At 39.1% G+C, this 18,923-nt stretch overlaps 2 protein-coding genes across 2 annotated transcripts in view; one reads left to right on the top strand and one right to left on the bottom strand.

The window, feature by feature from the left end:
- LOC134659546 (1-phosphatidylinositol 4,5-bisphosphate phosphodiesterase epsilon-1-like) overlaps positions 1 to 18,923 on the bottom strand; it is a 165,464-nt gene that overhangs the window by 7,168 nt on the left and 139,373 nt on the right. The window contains exons 35-41 of the mRNA XM_063515212.1: positions 18,292 to 18,506; positions 17,063 to 17,192; positions 15,813 to 15,889; positions 15,169 to 15,265; positions 3,733 to 3,859; positions 2,157 to 2,256; positions 1,642 to 1,744 (exon numbers count right to left, since the gene is read on the bottom strand). Of these exons, the coding sequence (XP_063371282.1) occupies positions 1,642 to 1,744; positions 2,157 to 2,256; positions 3,733 to 3,859; positions 15,169 to 15,265; positions 15,813 to 15,889; positions 17,063 to 17,192; positions 18,292 to 18,506 (849 nt within the window). The remainder of the gene's footprint in view (positions 1 to 1,641; positions 1,745 to 2,156; positions 2,257 to 3,732; positions 3,860 to 15,168; positions 15,266 to 15,812; positions 15,890 to 17,062; positions 17,193 to 18,291; positions 18,507 to 18,923) is intronic.
- On the top strand, positions 10,800 to 13,311 carry LOC134659661 (keratin, type I cytoskeletal 10-like). Its single transcript, XM_063515337.1, has 2 exons — positions 10,800 to 10,887; positions 12,481 to 13,311. The coding sequence occupies exons 1-2, from the start codon at positions 10,873 to 10,875 to the stop codon at positions 13,309 to 13,311; spliced, it is 846 nt and encodes a 281-aa protein (XP_063371407.1). The 5' UTR covers positions 10,800 to 10,872.

Below are 18,923 nucleotides of genomic sequence, written 5' to 3'. Positions count from 1 at the left end.
CATCACCTATTTAACCTGTTATGTGTTGTGTCAACCGTAAATCGTTTAGGAGTTGGTGGAAGAAAAACATCAAGGTGGAGTGATTCTTGTAATGATTTTTCTCAATTTCATAATCATGGTTCCATCCAATAATTTTGGTAAATCCTTACTATGATAAATGAGAAAATAAGTGTTACTTAAAGGTGTAACCAACAATAACACACTGCCAAGAGTTGCTTATAGTTGTTGTATTCGCCAACAGATGCATCTCATGCTATCCTTTGATTTCTTTCCTATAATAATTAAGTTGTATGTGGTATTTGGTGGTATAAATGAAAATACTTACCTATTAATAAATAAGGATCAAATTATTTTTGTTTCAACTATCTATACTATACGATAGACAGTTTGATGAAATGATATCACTAGATCTCTAAATAATGTTGTAAACTAAATATACATACCTATATTTTGAAAATAGTTAATGATAACTAAAAAGGTACCTAATTTAAAATGAAATAATAAATCATTGTTAATCAATGATTTCATTGTTGTAATACAAAGCCAAAACAAACTTTGAATACTTATCTCTAAACATCTACAAGTTAAAATTATCATTGAAGAAGTTTGTGCAGCGTAATAATAATTGGAAATTAAACGAACTTACCTGTAAGTGAAGTTCATTTCAATTATATTAGCTGCACAAACTTCGAAATGATAACCCATCCCACCCAGTACCCACGTTGTCCTGAGACAACCAGGGATTCGTGTACCTATAATCCCTGTCAAAGTTATGGCAATATTGGCTTTGCTGAATTGGGGGCCAAGTTGTTCCATCTATTGGCATATTCACTGCCAGCGTGAGCTAAAAGCATAGCGGATACCATATGTTTTTTCCGCTTTGTAGCGATAAGTACCTAAGAATAGAGAATCCTAGCGGGCTACTGGCAGTGAAAGTGTTATGTCTTGGCTTGTTACTCTAAACTAAATGACATTGACAGTTGACAGCGCGGGAATCGTTCAACGTAGGAGTTATGTTCATAAATCAGATACATATTTTTAATTTTGGCTTTGCCTCTCTGTAACATTCATGGAACAGGCTACATGATAAAGCACGTACTACAAGTTAAAATTATCATTTCGAAGTTTGTGCAGCTAATATAATTGAAATGAACTTCACTTACAGGTAAGTTCGTTTAATTTCCAATAATGTGGATATTAAAATAAAATACGGAAATGTCTCAAAAATACAGGACCTGAAAATTTCATAATTTAAGTTTTTTTTAACTTCCAAAAACGATAAAAGTAAGGGTACCTACCATTCGATTCCTTACATTTTATCCAAAAATATATTGTATAGCAACTATATACATAAACGCAATATTTCACGGAAAAAACGCAATTTTCTTGTTTTGTCCATACTACAAGATGGGATCTCAGTGACCTTGACGTCACGTTCACTTATCCTTTTGTGAGGGGCGTTTCGCGAGTGAAGTGCGACTGTCGGACTTTGACTTTAATTTCTGACTTTTGCGTTGCTTTAATGCAATGGGTATCATATAGACATTTGATCCTAAAAACAAACCCGATCGATTGATACCATACCTACATGAAAATTAGTCATGTAGCCTATTGTAAGTACCTAAGTAAGTAATAACGTACCTCTCTTGAAGCCGCCCGCCTTTGCATGAAGGAGCGGACATCTTTGTCCGAGTGCCCTTTCGCCCGCCCTATGCCTTTGCCTAAAGGCGTGGATGACACTCTCCTGAAAAAAATGAAATGAAATGAAAATCTCAAGACGTTAGCCGCGTAAGCTGAAGACTCTCAGCCACCGAAAGGCTTGGGGCCCGATTCAGATTTTGAACTAGATATCTATTAGATATCTACCAAGACATCATCACCAAGATACGACAACGGTATTTTTAAGATCTAGCCTGTCAAATTTGACATTTCCGCGATTCTGGAGATACTCTTGAACGATTTTCACAAGGTCTAAAACGTCTCGTTATGTATTTTTTGATCTCAAAACGATTTTGAAACGATCTTTATACGATAATTTAACGTAAAAGTGACATTGGTTGCCCGAATTGAGCAGCAAAAGATATCTAGTTGAGATCTAAACTATATTTCAGTTTAGGCTGCCGTTTACACACGGATAAACATATAAAGTATTTTACCGGCAGTGTGTGGGGTCACTGTACGCAGCCTGGATAGGCGGTTTCACTTCGGTCGCTTCTGTGGACATGAAACTACCGCCCAGCGGGAACGGTGACGTGCCTGAAATAAAATAGTTATTTTCGATACAAGTGCGAAAAAGAGGAAATTCGAAACGAGTGGCGATAAATTAAAACACGACCGAAGGGAGTGTTTTAAATCGACACGAGTTGCGAATTACCTATTCGCACGTGTATCGAACGTTTTACAGTACATAATTATGGCCCTTTAAACTTTTCACATCGCACTAAAAGTGCTATTTTACGCACTAGTGCGTGAAAATAGGGCCATATGTACTGTACATTTTTTTTTGCCATAAATTTCATTTTTGGTACAAGCTTTTATCGCTGACTGTATTTTTCTTTCCACGGACAGCTAATACTCATCGAGACAATTCTAAAAACCCCTAACACAATTAAGTTGCGCTGTTTCATCACAGAGTTCCTATGGCCACCTCCTGTCTCCATCATCAGATCAGCTCGATGGTACCATAATATTGCATTGTCATCCGATTTACATATATTATGTATGTGAAGTTATAGCTTAATCGAATTCTGGGAAGTGGGTCTAATTATTCATGCAAGATTTGACCCAAATAAAAGTAATTTGTTTTACAAGGGCACAAAGTTATTCTTTAACCGCTGCTAATTGATATGGTTTCAAAGCACGAGGGTTAAACAAAATTTGCTCCCGAGTGAAACACCAACCCGAAGAAAATATTAACTGTAAGATATCAACCAAAGCAAATCCAAATGAATATTACTTATTAAATATTTATCATTCAAAATCATCATTTAAAAGTCAATTCTACCAGCAAACATAAGAAAACAACTCAAAATTTGCCTCACATGAATAAAATGCAACTTTGCTATCAGTTTTTGAACAATCGAGGGAGCCTTTACCAGTTGGCGTGGTGAAAACATCACAATTATTACAAGCAAACATTGCAAGTTAAATAAAACTTGTAAAACAGTCCACCGGACGATATCGGCCTGTCAGTTAGAACAAAAAGTTGAAAGAAGAAAGAAAGAAAGAAAATACATTTATTTACGTCAAACTAAACCAGCTGGCGCGGCTGGGGCGGTGCTGCCTTTCTCTCTCTCTCTCTCTCTCTCTCTTTCTCTCTCTTAAGCTAGTGTACCTGTGATGGCGCCGCGGGTGATGCTGAGTCCTCGTTGGATCCTGGCGATGGCGGCGCGGTGTCTGGGTATGGGGGCTGTGCTGCCTTTCTCTCTCTCTCTCTTTCTCTCTCTTAAGCTAGTGTACCTGTGATGGCGCCGCGGGTGATGCTGAGTCCTCGTTGGATCCTGGCGATGGCGGCGCGGTGTCTGGGGATGGGGGCGGTGCTGCCTTTCTCTCTCTCTCTCTCTCTCTCTCTCTCTCTCTCTCTCTCTCTCTCTCTTAGCTAGTGTACCTGTGATGGCGCCGCGGGTGATGCTGAGTCCTCGTTGGATCCTGGCGATGGCGGCGCGGTGTCTGGGTATGGGGGCTGTGCTGCCTTTCTCTCTCTCTCTCTTTCTCTCTCTTAAGCTAGTGTACCTGTGATGGCGCCGCGGGTGATGCTGAGTCCTCGTTGGATCCTGGCGATGGCGGCGCGGTGTCTGGGGATGGGGGCGGTGCTGCCTTTCTCTTGGAGGACGAAGCGGCCTAGGGTCTTCCAGCCGGCCTGAAAAAAATAGAAAAATATATTTCGATAAAATAGGAATGTGGTAAGAATGAATGAGAACAGAAGACCCAAACAGCTCATGCAGCCTATACTTTTCTAAATAGTTTATTTTATTATCAGTATTATCACCCCCGTTTCCAATATCTCAATTACCCCCCTTGTTGCACAATTAATGTGCTATATTTGGAAGAGTTAATTACCAGAATGGAAATTGTACAATAAAACAAATCCATTTAAATCCGAATACTTTAATTTCTCTAAAAAAAATTACTTAGAAAGTACAGTGCTCTAGTGCAGAAACGTATCATTTTCTGCACACATTTTAGAACAACAACGACCCACTTTCAGAGCATGAGAAATGAAAAACTGTTAAACAACACAACGTACTTCACGATTTTAATTCGACACAGTGTAAATTTTATGGGATTTTGAGTTTCAAAAAGTCCCGCTTGGCGCGCTGTTCTATATCCCATACAAGATAGACATAATGCAAACGCGAACGCACGTCACGCTCTCGAATGAAATTTATACACTAGGGGTTCTGACAGGCAACGCACTTCACGATTTTAATTTGATACCTACAGACAGGCAAGCGACGCGGACGGTGGTCGAAAACCAAATGCAAAACCGTACGTTATCTATATATATAAATGCAAGTGTCCTGACTGACTGACTGACTGACTGACTGACTGATTCATCAACGCAGAGCCGAAACTACAAAAGCTAGAAAGTTGAAATTTGCACACTAGGTTGCATTTATAAAGTGTACAAGAGATAAGAAACGATTTTGAAAAATTCAACCCCTAAGGGGGTTAAAAAGGGGATGAAAGGTTGTATGGGGTACAAGATTTATTTTAAGCTAGGAATTTGAAACTTTGTAAAAATGTATTATATTAAAAAATAAGAAAACTAATTTCAGCGTTTTTGAAAATTCATCCCCTAAGGTGGTGAAAAAAGGGTTGAAAGTTTGTATGGAGATCAAATATTTTTGTGAGTGTGGGACTTGAAACTTTGTATATGGGGATATTATTATAAGACAAGAAAAGTAATTTCAGCGTTTTTGAAAATTCATCCCCTAACAGGGTTAAAAAGGGGTTGAAAGATTGAATCCATTATAAATGCTTTGAAACTTCTTAGAAAGGCATAATAGCCGATTACAAAATAAAGTAATTGCGACGTTTTTGGAAATTCAACCCCTAAGGGGCTTAAAAAGGGGATGAAAGTTCGTCTTGGGGTGCAAATTTCATTTTAAGCTAGGAACTTGAAACTTTGCAGATAGATATTAAATTTAAATACAAGAAAACTAATTTCAGCGTTTTTGAAAATTCATCCCCTAAGGTGGTGAAAAAAGGGTTGAAAGTTTGTATGGATATCAAACATTTTTTCGAGCGCGGGACTTTAAACTTTGTATATGGGGAAATTATTATAAGACAGAAAAAGTAATTTCAGTGTTTTTGAAAATTCATCCCCTAACAGGGTTAAAAAGGGGTTGAAAATTTGAATCCATTACAAATGCTTTGAAACTTCTTAGAAAGGCATAATAGCCGATTACAAAAAAAAGTAATTGCGACGTTTTCGGAAATTCAACCCCTAAGGAGGGTGAAAAATGGGATGAAACTTTGTCCTGGGGTGCAAATTTTATTTTAAGCAAGGAATTTGAAACTTTGTAAAAATGTATTACATTAAAAAACAAGAAAACTAATTTCTGCGTTTTCGAAAATTCATCCCCCAAGGTGATGAAAAAGGGGTTGAAAGTCTGTATGGAGATCAAATATTTTTGTGAGTGTGGGACTTGAAACTTTGTATATGGGGATATTATTATAAGACAGGAAAAGCAATTTCAGCGTTTTTGAAAATTCATCCCCTAACAGGGTTAAAAAGGGGTTGAAAATTTGAATCCATTACAAATGCTTTGAAACTTCTTAGAAAGGCATAATACCTGATAACCAAAAAAAAGTAATTGCGACGTTTTACGAAATTCAACCCCTAAGGGGGGTGAAAAAGGGGATGAAACTTTGTCCTAGGGTGCAAATTTTATTTTAAGCAAGGAATTTGAAACGTTGTAAAAATGTATTACATTATAAAAAAAGAAAACTAATTTCTAAGTTTTCGAAAATTCATCCCCCAAGGCGGTGAAAAAGGGGTTGAAAGTCTGTATGGAGATCAAATATTTTTGTGAGTGTGGGACTTGAAACTTTGTATATGGGGATATTATTATAAGACAGGAAAAGTAATTCCAGCGTTTTTGAAAATTCATCCCCTAACAGGGTTAAAAAGGGATTGAAAGTTTGAATCTATAAAATAAGTGCGACATTTTAGGAAATTCAACCCCTAAGGGGGTAAAAAACTTTTCTTGAGTTCTAATAATATGGCTTTGTATAAAGCCATATTATTAGAACTCAAGAAAAGTAATTTCAGCGTTTTTACAAATTCATCCCTTAAAAGGGTTAAAAAGGGGTTGAAAGATTGTATAGGGTTTAAATTTAATTTTAAGCTACGAATTTGTAACTTCGTACAAAGTTATTTCATTAAAAGAGAAGAAAACTAATTTCAGCGTTTTTTTTTAAATTCAACATTTAAGGTGGTGAAAAGGGGTTGAAAATTTGTATGGAGGTCAAATTTTTTTTTGAAGTGCGGGACTTGAATCTTTGTATATTGGCATACTATTAGAATACGAGAAAATTAATTTCAGCGTTTTTAAAAATTAATCCCCTATAAGGGTCCAAAAGGGGTTGAAAGTTTGTATAGGGTTCAAATTTTATTTAAAGCTAGGAACTTGAAACTTCGTAAAAAGGTATTTTATTAAAAAATAAGAAAACCTATTCAGCGTTTTTAAAAATTCATCCCCCGAGGAGGTCAAAAAGGGGTTGAAAGAGTGTATGAAGATCAAATATTTTTGCGAGTGCGGGACTTAAATCTTTGTATAAAGTCAGTAAGTCGCGCGCGCGCATCGGTTCGTACGGTAGTTTCGCTCGCATAATTAATTGCCCAAGGTGGTGAAAGGGGGTTGAAAATTTGTATGGAACCCAAATATTTATTTGAGTGCGGGACTTGAAACGTTGTATAAAGGCATATTATTAGAATACAAGAAAAGTAATTTCAGCGTTTTTAAAAATTCATCCCCTAAAGATTTAAACAGGGGTTGAGAGTTGGTAGAGGGTTCAAATTTTATTTAAAGCTAGGAACTTCTAACGTCGTAAATAGGTAGTTAGGTAGCAGGTTTTATTAAACAGTGGACTTGAAAATCTTCTGGGGGTTGAGAGAGATTATATCGAGAACAATTTTATTCAGTTAGGGGCTTGAAACTTATTCGTAGCCAGGTTGTGAAAGACAAATCTCATGCGTTGTATAATAATTAACAAATGTTAACCGTCCCTACTGCTATCTTTTGCTGCCTAATGTTCTAAGCTAATGTAGAATTTATAACCACCAATATACAAATCCACGCGTACGGAGTCGCGGGCAACAGCTAGTATTATATAACTCAAAGGTCACGATGTCCCCATCTGCTATTCGGCCACATCTCAGAATTTATGATTATTGGAAACTTAACTTTATTATTTTTAGTTAAGATTGAATTTCAAATGACAGGGGCGAAGAGTGGTGTGGCAGTTTTAACATCTCGTAACATAGGTGTGACCACGGGTCATATGGTAATGATTTGATGCACTGCAGGTCAGAGATATATGGTCTTAATAAATCGGTTATAAACAAGGAAAATAAATAAGTCTATTGTCAAGTAGTACTGACAAATCTGCTACTTGACGCTAGATATCGACTACGAATATAATAAGAAAATTTATGTATGGAGAGAACACTCTATGGGCCCGATTCAGATTTTGAAATAGACATCTACTAGATATCTTTTAGACGTCACCAAGATACGATAACGATATATTTAAGATCTAATCTTTCAAATTTGACATTTCTGCGATTCTGGAGATACTCTTGAACGATTTCCACAAGATATGACTTCGAGATCCAATTCACATCTAATAGATATCTGACACTATCTAACGTAAAAGTGACATTGGTTGCCCGAATTGAACTGCAAAAGAGAACTAGTTGAAATATAAACTATAACGTATCTAGAATGGATCTAGTACGTGTCGTCTCTTGTGAATATCTTGAAGTTCGAATACGGCAGTTTGCTTGCTTATTTCTCTCCGCCTATGTCGCCTATGCTTAGGCACTGATCATCAGTGCACCTCTAAGTGTATTTAACTTATATATGTATAGGTGTAGGTATCGGCAGGAGAGCTGAGGTGAATGATTACACACACAGATACAGTACAATCGCAAAAACAGTATTGAATGAATGGATGAGTGAATGTATTAAGTTAAAAAAATAAAAAACTTGAAGAAACTTTTTGGTCTATCTTGCAGTTTGGCCGTTTAACTTGCTATCGGTAATACGAAAAAAAAAACAGATAAGTGCGAGTCGGACTCGCCCACCGAGGGTTCCGTGCTTTTTAGTATTTGTTGTTAAAGTGGCAACAGAAATACATCATCTGTGAAAATTTCAACTGTCTAGCTATCACGGTTCATGAGATACAGCCTGGTGACAGACAGACGAACAGACGGACAGCGGATCGAGTCTTAGTAATAGGGTCCCGTTTTTACCCTTTGGGTACGGAACCCTAAAAATTAATCATTTAGGCCAATTTCTGCCATTTTTAACATTTTCCAAAAAACGAAACGACAGAAAAATTCTGTCTTAACTTTTCTGTCTGTTCTGGGAAACTAGGCCTTATTAGGATTAGTCCGGTTTCCTCACGATGTTTTCCTTCACTGAAAAGCGACTGGTAAATATCAAATGATATTTCGTACATAAGTTTCGAAAAACTCGCTGGTACGAGCCGGGGCTTGAACCCGCGACCTCCGGATTGCAAGTCGCACGCTCTTACCGCTAGGCCACCAGCGCTAAAAATACTATTATAAAATGAATAATTTGCCGGATGCCGGATTGCAAATTTCACAAGTTACATATTAGTTTTCGCAACAATCTAGACTAGACTTTAAACCTATTCTATTATGCAGCGAAATACTATGGTTGCATTAGTGACGCACCTACTTATGCACAATTTGCATCATATCGAATTAATTATATCTAAAATAGATGCAAACGAATATAATAAATACTTTCACGCTATAATAAATAGGTATTAGTAAAACATATAAATTTCCGTAACATTACGTAAAAAACCGGCCAAGTGCGAGTCGGACTCGCGCACGGAGGGTTCCGCACCATCAACAAAAAATAGAGCAAAATAAGCAAAAAAAACAAGCTAAAAACGGTTTTTAGTATTTGTTGTTATAGCGGCAACAGAAATACATCATCTGTGAAAATTTCAACTGTCTAGCTATCACGGTTCGTGAGATACAGCCTGGTGACAGACGGACGGACGGACAGCGGAGTCTTAGTAATAGGGTCCCGTTTTTACCCTTTGGGTACGGAACCCTAAAAATGATTTCTTTCTGTGCCTCATGATTGTTCAAAAACTGATGAGAAAGTTGCATTTTATACACAAGAGTGGCAAAGTAATCTGATGCAAATGTTGAGTTCATTATGATTACTCATGCTCACTGACAAGACATCCTCTAGACTGAGCATAGTAACGCTACCCCCTCTGCCACTTATACGGTAGTTTTACTCCATCTTCGAGTCAATCCCGTGCCGTGATTGGTCCGTGTCTTTGAACGGACCAATCACGGCACGGGATCCGCTCACCTCGTCCCCCCGCACCCCCGTATTTTTGGCAGTATCGGTTTCATGAAATAATTGCTCTAAACTCAGTCTAGAGGATTCCTAGTCTATGCTCATGCTGGATGAAATATTTGACTTTTAACCTCTAGCCGCATACGTCAAACCTTGCCAAGCAAAATGAAATTTTATTTTGTCAACACAAAGTTCAAATTAGAATGGAACAGGAGACCTTTTTATAGGTCTCTGGGCGGCTAGACGTTATGTGATGATTTTCAGTGATATTTTTTAATAACGTTCATTTTAATTTGATTTGCAATGTTTACAGTTAGTATTATCCTCGTGTTGGTGTGAAAAAAAAAGGTGTTTCACTCGGGAGCAAAGATTGTTTAACCCTCGTGCCTTGAAACCCTCGCAACGCTCAAGATTCCTCTTTTCGAACAGCAGCATAAGGATAAATCAAAAATGTGAGTTTATAAGCCCTTAACTTTGAATTATGTCAAGATATGAACTCTTGAATATATTACGTGAGCCTAATGACTCAAAAAATATCTTTAAAATGTATTTATTTTATTTAAGCCTTACTGTACAGTAAAAAAATACAGTGACATTGACAAAAGGCGGAATTAATGCCACACGGCATTCTCTACCAGTCAACCTTTAGGCCAAACAGAGAAGCATAGTCGGTGCGGGGTAAACAACACTAAGACTTGACGCTTAAAATTAAATCTCTGGGAGCCCGAGCCAAGCTCGGAGAACATGTAAAAACTCGAAAATGCGCGTTTTTCTAGAGATAAGACCAAGCTAGATCGATTTTTCGCCCCCGAAAACCCCCATTTAGCAAATTTCATCGAAATCGTTAGAGCCGTTTCCGAGATCTCCGAAATATATACCTATACATAAAGTATAAACATAATATAAATAAATAAATATACAAGAATTGCTCGTTTAAAGGTACTAAGGTAAGTAAGTAAGTAAAGTAAGTAAATACACTTTATTGCACCACAAAGAAAAATACAATAACAGATTTACAGTGTAAATAAAGGTAGCAACAGGCGGTCTTATCGCTGTAAGCGATCTCTTCCAGACAACCTTGGAGTAGCAGGATAATAATATAGGCACAAATATAAATGTGATATGAAGATAATATAAAATCATTGTTTTCACTAAAGACAAATTTTACAGTTCTCTCATAATCCTCACTAATTATGACCGAAGGCCGAAGATGGGGAGTGGTATAAAGCTTAGTATAAAAGCGTTAATATTATGTTCAGATCATCAAACATTCGTGTCCTGTCCGCGAGTCAACATGAAAGCCTTTTTGGTAGGTAGTGAAAGTGATCTGTGAACTATGAGTTTGTGTGATTTTTACTGCGCATGTATATATATATATATATAAAAACACAGTTTATAGTAAACTGTGTTTTTATATATAGGATACTAAATAATCCTACTAGATTGTGTCACAAGTCACAAGGGAGCAAAATGACATATTTACGGCGAGGGCGTACATTGAGTCCTGAACGAATCGAAGGATTCTATAATATCCCATCCCACATTAGGTACACTGATTTAAACTTTCACGATTTTTGTTTAAACATTATTAAGTTTTACAACGGGGCCTAATCGCGTATTCAACAACAGCAACACCAACGAAACGTCGGAGGTACCTAAATCTTAAAACTTAGATACGCGATTAAGTCCCGTTGCGTTGTACAACTTAATAATATCCCACATTGTTAAATACGTAATCACGCGTTTTTAGGGTTCCGTACCCAAAGGGTAAAAAGGGGACCCTATTACTAAGACTCCGCTCTCCGTCCGTCCGTCCGTCCGTCCGTCCGTCCATCCGTCCGTCCGTCCGTCCGTCCGTCCGTCCGTCCGTCCGTCCGTCCGTCCGTCCGTCCGTCCGTCTGTCACCAGGCTGTATCTCACGAACCGTGATAGCTAGACAGTTGAAATTTTCACAGATGAAGTATTTCTGTTGCCGCTTTAACAACAAATACTAAAATCAGAATAAAATAAAGATTTAAGTGGGGCTCCCATACAACAAACGTGATTTTTGACCGAAGTTAAGCAACGTCGGGCGGGGTCAGTACTTGGATGGGTGACCGCTTTTTTTTGCTTGTTTTGCTCTATTTTTTGTTGATGGTGCGGAACCCTCCGTGCGCGAGTTCGACTCGCACTTAGCCGGTTTTTTAAGTTTCGTCACGGTTAAGCCTCGAATCTTTCATATTAATTGATAATTGTTTATACAAATTTGAAATCAATCAAATGCTAGTTGTTTCCCAAATAGACTTTATGTAATCAGATAATCGTTTTTTCTCAATGTGTTTTTTTGCTAATGTGGCTTTGCAATGCATTTGCATTTTTTAGTTTACCTAATGCTACTATTCTCAGAATTTATCAGACATTAAAAAAAATGTTTTGTCTCGTACCAAAGATTTAGATGTACTTTATAATAAAGTTGCAGTGTTCAGCGGTGGAGGTGGAATAGGCTGGTTCCGTAGGGGCAAAAAAGTGAAAACCGTCTTGTAGTCACAGTAATTATATTTAATCAAAAGCACAATTAGCATATATTTTAGGTGGAAATGTGAACAGTATGTTTTATGGTTTCCATATGGTTTCCCATTAAATCTAAATTTTCTTTTGTATTGCCAGTTTTTTTATCAGCGTATGGCAAGGCTCTCGCATAACTCTTAATTTGTTTGAACGCCGCACGCGCCGCTAAAGCTACCACTCAATTCATACACTAAGGGCCACTTGTACCATTCATCCGGTTAACCGGTTAAACCTGGAGTTACCATGCTTACCAGTACAATTTGATACTGAGCTAACGGTTTAACCGCTTAACCGGTTAGTGGTGTAGTAAGTGGTGCTTATTAAGATATCGTATAATAAAAGTTCTTTTCTACAGGTATTAGCTGCCGTAGCGGCCATCAGCTCGGCCAGACCCGAGGGTTACTCCTATAACGCCCCTGGCGGCGGAGGGCTCTCCTCTGGCAGTCTCTTCGGTGGACTATCCTCTGGAGGATTCTCAGGCGGCAACTTCGGCAGTGGAAGCCTTGGCGGGTTCTCAGGAGGCAACAGCTTCGGCAGTGGAAGCCTTGGCGGGTTCTCAGGAGGCAACAGCTTCGGCAGTGGAAGCCTTGGCGGGTTCTCAGGAGGCAACAGCTTCGGCAGTGGAAGCATTGGCAGCGGATTCTCAGGAGGCAGTGGTTTTGGCAGCGGATTTGGCGGCGCCCTCGTCCAAAAACACATCTACGTCCACATCCCACCCCCAGAGCATGAAGAAAAGCGCCCTCAGATCATAGGAGGAGGCATACCCCAAAAACACTACAAAATCATCTTCATAAAGGCCCCGTCTGCTCCTACACCGATCACGCCTATTATCCCAGCTCAGCCTCAGAGCGAAGAGAAGACACTTGTATACGTGTTGGTTAAGAAGCCTCAAGAACAGGATATTATTGTACCCACTGCCGCGCCTATTCAGCCTTCCAAGCCTGAGGTTTACTTCATTAAGTATAAGGCTCAAAAGGAAGGCGGTATCGGGGGTGGATCTATCGGTGGTATCGGGGGTGGATCTATCGGAGGTATCGGGGGTGGGTCTATTGGTGGTATCGGAGGTGGATCTATCGGGGGTGGATCTATCGGAGGTGGCATTTCTGGCGGTAGCATTGGCGGTGGTGGCATTTCTGGCGGTGCCAGCTCTGCGTATGGAGCTCCTGTCCAATCCGGCTCATACTAAGTTTCTAACTTATTGGAGAGACACAAAGCGATTCGATGGCGAAGCGATAGCGATTGTCACCTTGGCTAGGGCGTAGGCCACCAGTTATCACAAAACGTATGGCGCCGTTTAACGCCGTCTAGTTCAGCTGTCAATCTTATGGCTACAATGTTTAGTAATACTTTGTGTTTCTTTGGCAGTAGTAGAACAATGTGTAAATAGTAATTTTAAGATCCGTCACTGTATATTTTAATAAAATATGGAATGGTGAAAAACAGTGTTTATCTTATCTTATACCTTTAAATGAGCAAGTCTTGTATACACGATGATTTTTAATCGGTGATCAGGAACATTTTTTTCTAACTCAGTAATTGATGTAGGTAGATCACGTTGAAGTCGTAATTACATGGAAACAAACTTGTTTTTTTTAAATCATAATTTTAATTTTGAGATCAATTTTATCCTAAAATCCTTATCACTCTACTAATAGGTATCTATGAGTTATAACCTCTTTACAAACTTAATGGCAATTGATAATTTATGAGTAATAACTTGTCATTATCATTGTCATATGCATAAACAAAGTCATGGATCCGTCAAATTTCGCGCCATATCGATGGCACTTGACGTACCGTAGTTACTTCATGTAGGATAACCATTAACCATGTATTAAGTGGTTATTAGTTTTAATTATGTTTTAACTTATTTGTTATATGGGGGTTTTCGGAGGCGAAATCGATCTAGCCTAGCTATTATGGTCTTATCTCTTGGAAAACGCGCATTTTTGAGATTTAATATGATGAGCTCGGTCTCCCACATATTTTTATTAAAGAGGTAATACTAAAAAATGTGGTCCAAAGTCTAGTCTGCAGTGAAGTGCAAATGTTTGTAAACTATGAAACTTTCCATACAATAAGGGGGCGTCCATTAATTACGTGAGGGGTTTTTGGAAATTTTTTGACCCCCTGTCTTCTCCTGATGAGATGTCGACTGTCGACCCCGTCCCTCCCCCTTTTTTTGGCGGAGTGGGAATGCATTTACGCACGTTGTGTGGGACTCGCCGCTCCTAATCCCTCTCTTGGCGAGAGGGGGGGAAGGGGGAGGATTTGGCCCTACCCACTAAATCTACTCCGGCGTTTAACCCTCTTTGCCGTTCGTGAGGGCGCACTGGGATCAATTGTTAATAAAGACGCCACGAGTATTTTTTGACTCAGTTAAACAACGTTGCATACAATACTTTTTCTACGACCAAGCACTTACTTTGAAAAAAAATTGTAAATTTAACAAATATTTTTCATTCAACAAAAATAATTTTAATTTTTTTCATTTTCGTACGCGACCCGGCCCCCGCGCCCCGCGCCCCACGGCCGGTTGGTCAGCGACACCTTCTTGTAACTCATGAGGCCCTGGTACTTGCTCTTAGTTAAATTACAATTTTGGATAGTTTTTTCTCGATTTTGGCCACAGTAGCCTATGGAGACTAACAAGCAACGCTAAGCGGTGTTCGTAGTCTATGGATCTTGCTATATTACGGGTGCCACATGCGCGTTTCTGACTTCTGAAGCAATTTTATTGTTTCTACTATAGAACCTAATGAATATTTTGTAAATTGGCAACAATGCACTTAGTACTCATCTGTCAGAGATGACAATTAAAATTAGGTTGGCAACAATGTATTTCATACAATATTTTTTAAGTGGTGATTACACGAAGTATCGTAAAAGTACCATAAAGATACTGCGTGTATGCACAAATACTTTTTTGGGGAATAGACTAAAGACTTGTCTTGACAACTATAACATAGGGGTTTAAAGGTGTGTGTACGACCTTTTAAATGACAAATAAAGGTACGGGAGTAGAAAAAATACTATTATTTACCTGTGCAGTGTAAACCACTTCGTCGTCAGCCAGTGCTCGCTGCTGCGGCCCGGCGCCGGCGCGGCCGCCCCACTCCAATTCTTCCACCAGCACGAATCTGTACGGAAATGTAAATAATTATTTGACGACCGGTCTGGCCTAGTGGGTAGTGACGCTTGTGAAGCCGATGGTCCTGGGTTCGAATCCTGGTAAGGGCATTTATTCGTGTGATGAGCACAGATATTTGTTCCTGAGTCTTGGGTGTTTTCTATGTGTAATAAAATGGCGGCTCTGAGTGTATTCCGATACAGGTACAGGTTCATTCCATTGGTGCCAGCTTTCGTATCCACTAATTAATTCCCTGACCAGGATTCGAACCCGGGACATCCTGCTTACGTAGACAAGGTCACTACCGACTACGTTAGGAAGCCGATACAAAGAAAAAACGGATAAGTGCGAGTCGTACTCGTGCAGGATGGGTTTCGTACCATTACGCAGGAGCGTGGGAGCCCCACTTAAATATTTATTATAATCATGATTTTAGTATTTGTCGGCAACAGAAATACATCTGTGAAAATATCAACTGCCTATTAGCTATTACGGTTCATGAGATACAGTCTGGTGACAGACAGACGGACAGCGAAGTCTTGGTAAACTAAACTCACCTCTTGGGATCGTCCTGACACCGCGCTTTCGTCAACGCCTGGTAGACGACGTAGGACGCGGTCGCGTTTAGAGGCACCTGACAAAATAAACAGTATAGATTATGGTAGGCAAATATCACGGTTTTTTTCAAAAAGTCCTCAAAAACCCCTCACGTAATTAATGGAAGCCCCCTTAGACACAAGTTTTCTTTTTTGAAAATGTTCAAAATAGTGGAAATTGGCTTAGAGGACGTAACCCCCATTCACACGAGAGCTTTTTCAACGCGCGTTAAAAAAGCGTTTGAATGACACAAATGGATACATGTGTGTGCATTCACACGACAGCGGTGGCGCTTTTTATCAACCGTTGTTGGATTTTCGACTTTAAGCCTTGGTCGTTAAATCGAATTTAGAGTGCGGACAGATTCAAGCGCTTTTTTAACGCGCGTTGAAAAAGCTCTCGTGCGAATGGGGGCTAACATGAGATCTGATAACTTATTGACAGTGCGAGCCGTATGCAGCCTGATTTAAACTTTAAGATATGTCACAAATTTGCTAAAGATAAGATATGGATCGGATATGTCAGTGTCAAAAGTGACGTGTTTGTTTGAAGAAACGTCACTTTTTACACTAACATATCCGACACATGCACATGTCGTATCTTTAGCAAATTTTTAATGTAAGTAATAGGGTATTTGACTGCATTTAAAATAAATTATTTTACACCATGCATGAAATAAAGCAGCAGAAGATCAATAGAATAACGTAGACAGCAGTTATTTTTAGACACAAATTCTATTTTAAAACCCGTATAAAACTATAAAGAGTGGGTAGTTTGATGGTGACGTCACATGCTAGTGTTTCATATAAATTCCATAGTAGCAAAATCGTTTTGACATTTCGTAAAAAAAAACTGATTTGACTAGTAGTCAGATACCATTGCGTATAATATCTAAGGACGGGCTAATGGGGCACTAAAAATGGTACTAGTTCAGCGGTGTTACTCACAAATTCCAGCCAATCGTGCAGTCTAACGCAACTAATTGCAACCAATAGCGCGCGTAATGCGAACTCGCCAACCAATCGCGCGCGTGATGCGAACTCATCAACCAATCGCGTTGTAGCGATTTCACACCGCTTGGCCCCTGTCATGCCTCATTATTATTGCCCGTAAAGCCAGTCCCAGTATCTATGTCAATGTCAGATACCCTATTATGGTCACATCTTGGCAACATTTGATGTAAGAATGTTTTGCTGGGATAATTATTTACCTTTAGGATAGCGTAAGGTATCTCGTGTGACACGTTGTGGACGCACACCAGGAAGCTGTCCGGTGGCTTCCGAGGCTCTTCTTCACCGGGAGACGAGGAGCGCGCTGCCGGCCGCTCGTTGGAGTTGGATCTATAAAGTTTAGTTAAAGAAATGTTCATTGTATCACGACCAAGTGCGGGTAGTTCGAAAAACTCGCGCGGTTAGAAGATGCTGATGTCAACTTAAGCATAGAGAAAAAAATACATAGATTGCTCACTCGATACATCAGTTTTAGTACCAAAAAGACTATTAGCATCTAGCATCGAGTAGCGGAACTATCAGTACTGCTACTTGAAAATAGATGTAGCACCGACCGGAAAGTCTTATGCTGTTGAGATAAGACTTTCCGGTCGGTGCTACATCTATTATCAAATAGCAGTACTAATAGTTCCGCTACTCGATGCTAGATGTAGACTGATGTATGGAGTGAGCACTCTTGTCTTACTATATTTCTCTATGACTTAAGCCAGTCTTCTCCGAGACCACGGGGACAACGCCGTCCTCGAAACGTCGGAGGTAAATCTTAAAACTTCGATACGCGATTAAGTCCCGTTGTAAGTACAATTTAATAAAGAAACATTTTATTGCAAGTGTGTAAAGTGGGTCGTTATGTACGATACCTGAAATGTCTTTTATGAGTCGTGTGGTGTAGGGTATTTGACTGTATTTAAAATAAATTATTTTACACCATGCATGAAATAAAGCACCAGAAAATTAATAGAGAGACGTAGACGGCGGTTATTTTTAGACACAATTTATATTTTAAAACTTGTATAAAACTATAAAGAGTAGGTAATTTGATTGTGACGTCACATGCTAGTGTTTCATATAAATTCCATAGTAGCAAAATCGTTTTGTCAGTTCGAAAAAAGAAACTGATTTGACTAGTAGTCAAATACCCTATTGTGGAAGTGTGCCGTTTTTAAATGTGATATCACTACGAGTAGGTATAAAAACTTATAGGATAAAACAAAGTCGCTTCCCGCTATCTGTCCCTATGTATGCTTAGATCTTTAAAACTACGCAACGGATATTGATGCGGTTTTTTTAATAGATAGAGTGATTCAAAAGGGCGGTTTATGTATAATTTGTTAACCCGTGCGAAACCGGGGCGGGTCGCTAGTAAGTCTATAAGAACTATTAGGTATATAATTTATGTCAGTGGGAAGAATACTTATAAAAATAATACCTGATACTTGTAAGCCACGCCCTAGAGCTAGGGTCATCACCGACTTTCTTCAACAGCAGTCTTGCGCCTGGTCTACTAGCGGCAGCCCTCATGACTCTCTCGTGAGGTGCCAACACTCTCTGTGTGGGGGTCCTTGATGGTACCTCCTCTACAAGAACGTAGTTGCCTCGAGATGTGCGGCAGACGCCGGCTTTTGTGAGGCACTGGGCTATCGCCTTGAAAAAAAAAAGGTTTGTAAAAAAATAAATCACGAGGGGGTCAATGTGTCAACGTCTGAATTCGCCCCTCTTTACAGTAACGGGAGATGATAGTACGTCATTGAGCTCATGAGTAATATAGAGTAAAGGTAAGAGAGAAAGGGAGAGGAGGAGGGAGCCAAAGAGTAGAGAGGGAGCGAAAGAGTAGAGAGGGAAAGGGAAAGACATCAGAAAGGGGCAAAATTAAAAACAAACGTGAAAGTGATAGTCAAAGAGAAGGAGAGTACGAGAGAGGTGGTAAAGAGGAAAGGAGTGAAGGGGAAGGGATATATGGTAGAGGGAGATAGGAAGTGAAGAAAGAGTGTGGTGTAAAAGAGAGTGAATGAAAGACATACTAACCTAGATATAATTTTAGACGTGAATTACTAAATAATT

This window comes from Cydia amplana, chromosome 25, assembly GCF_948474715.1.
Source record: "Cydia amplana chromosome 25, ilCydAmpl1.1, whole genome shotgun sequence".
NCBI lineage: Eukaryota > Metazoa > Arthropoda > Insecta > Lepidoptera > Tortricidae > Cydia > Cydia amplana.
Note: the sequence above shows the minus strand (reverse complement) of the source record. Positions and strands in the feature narration are given on the sequence as shown.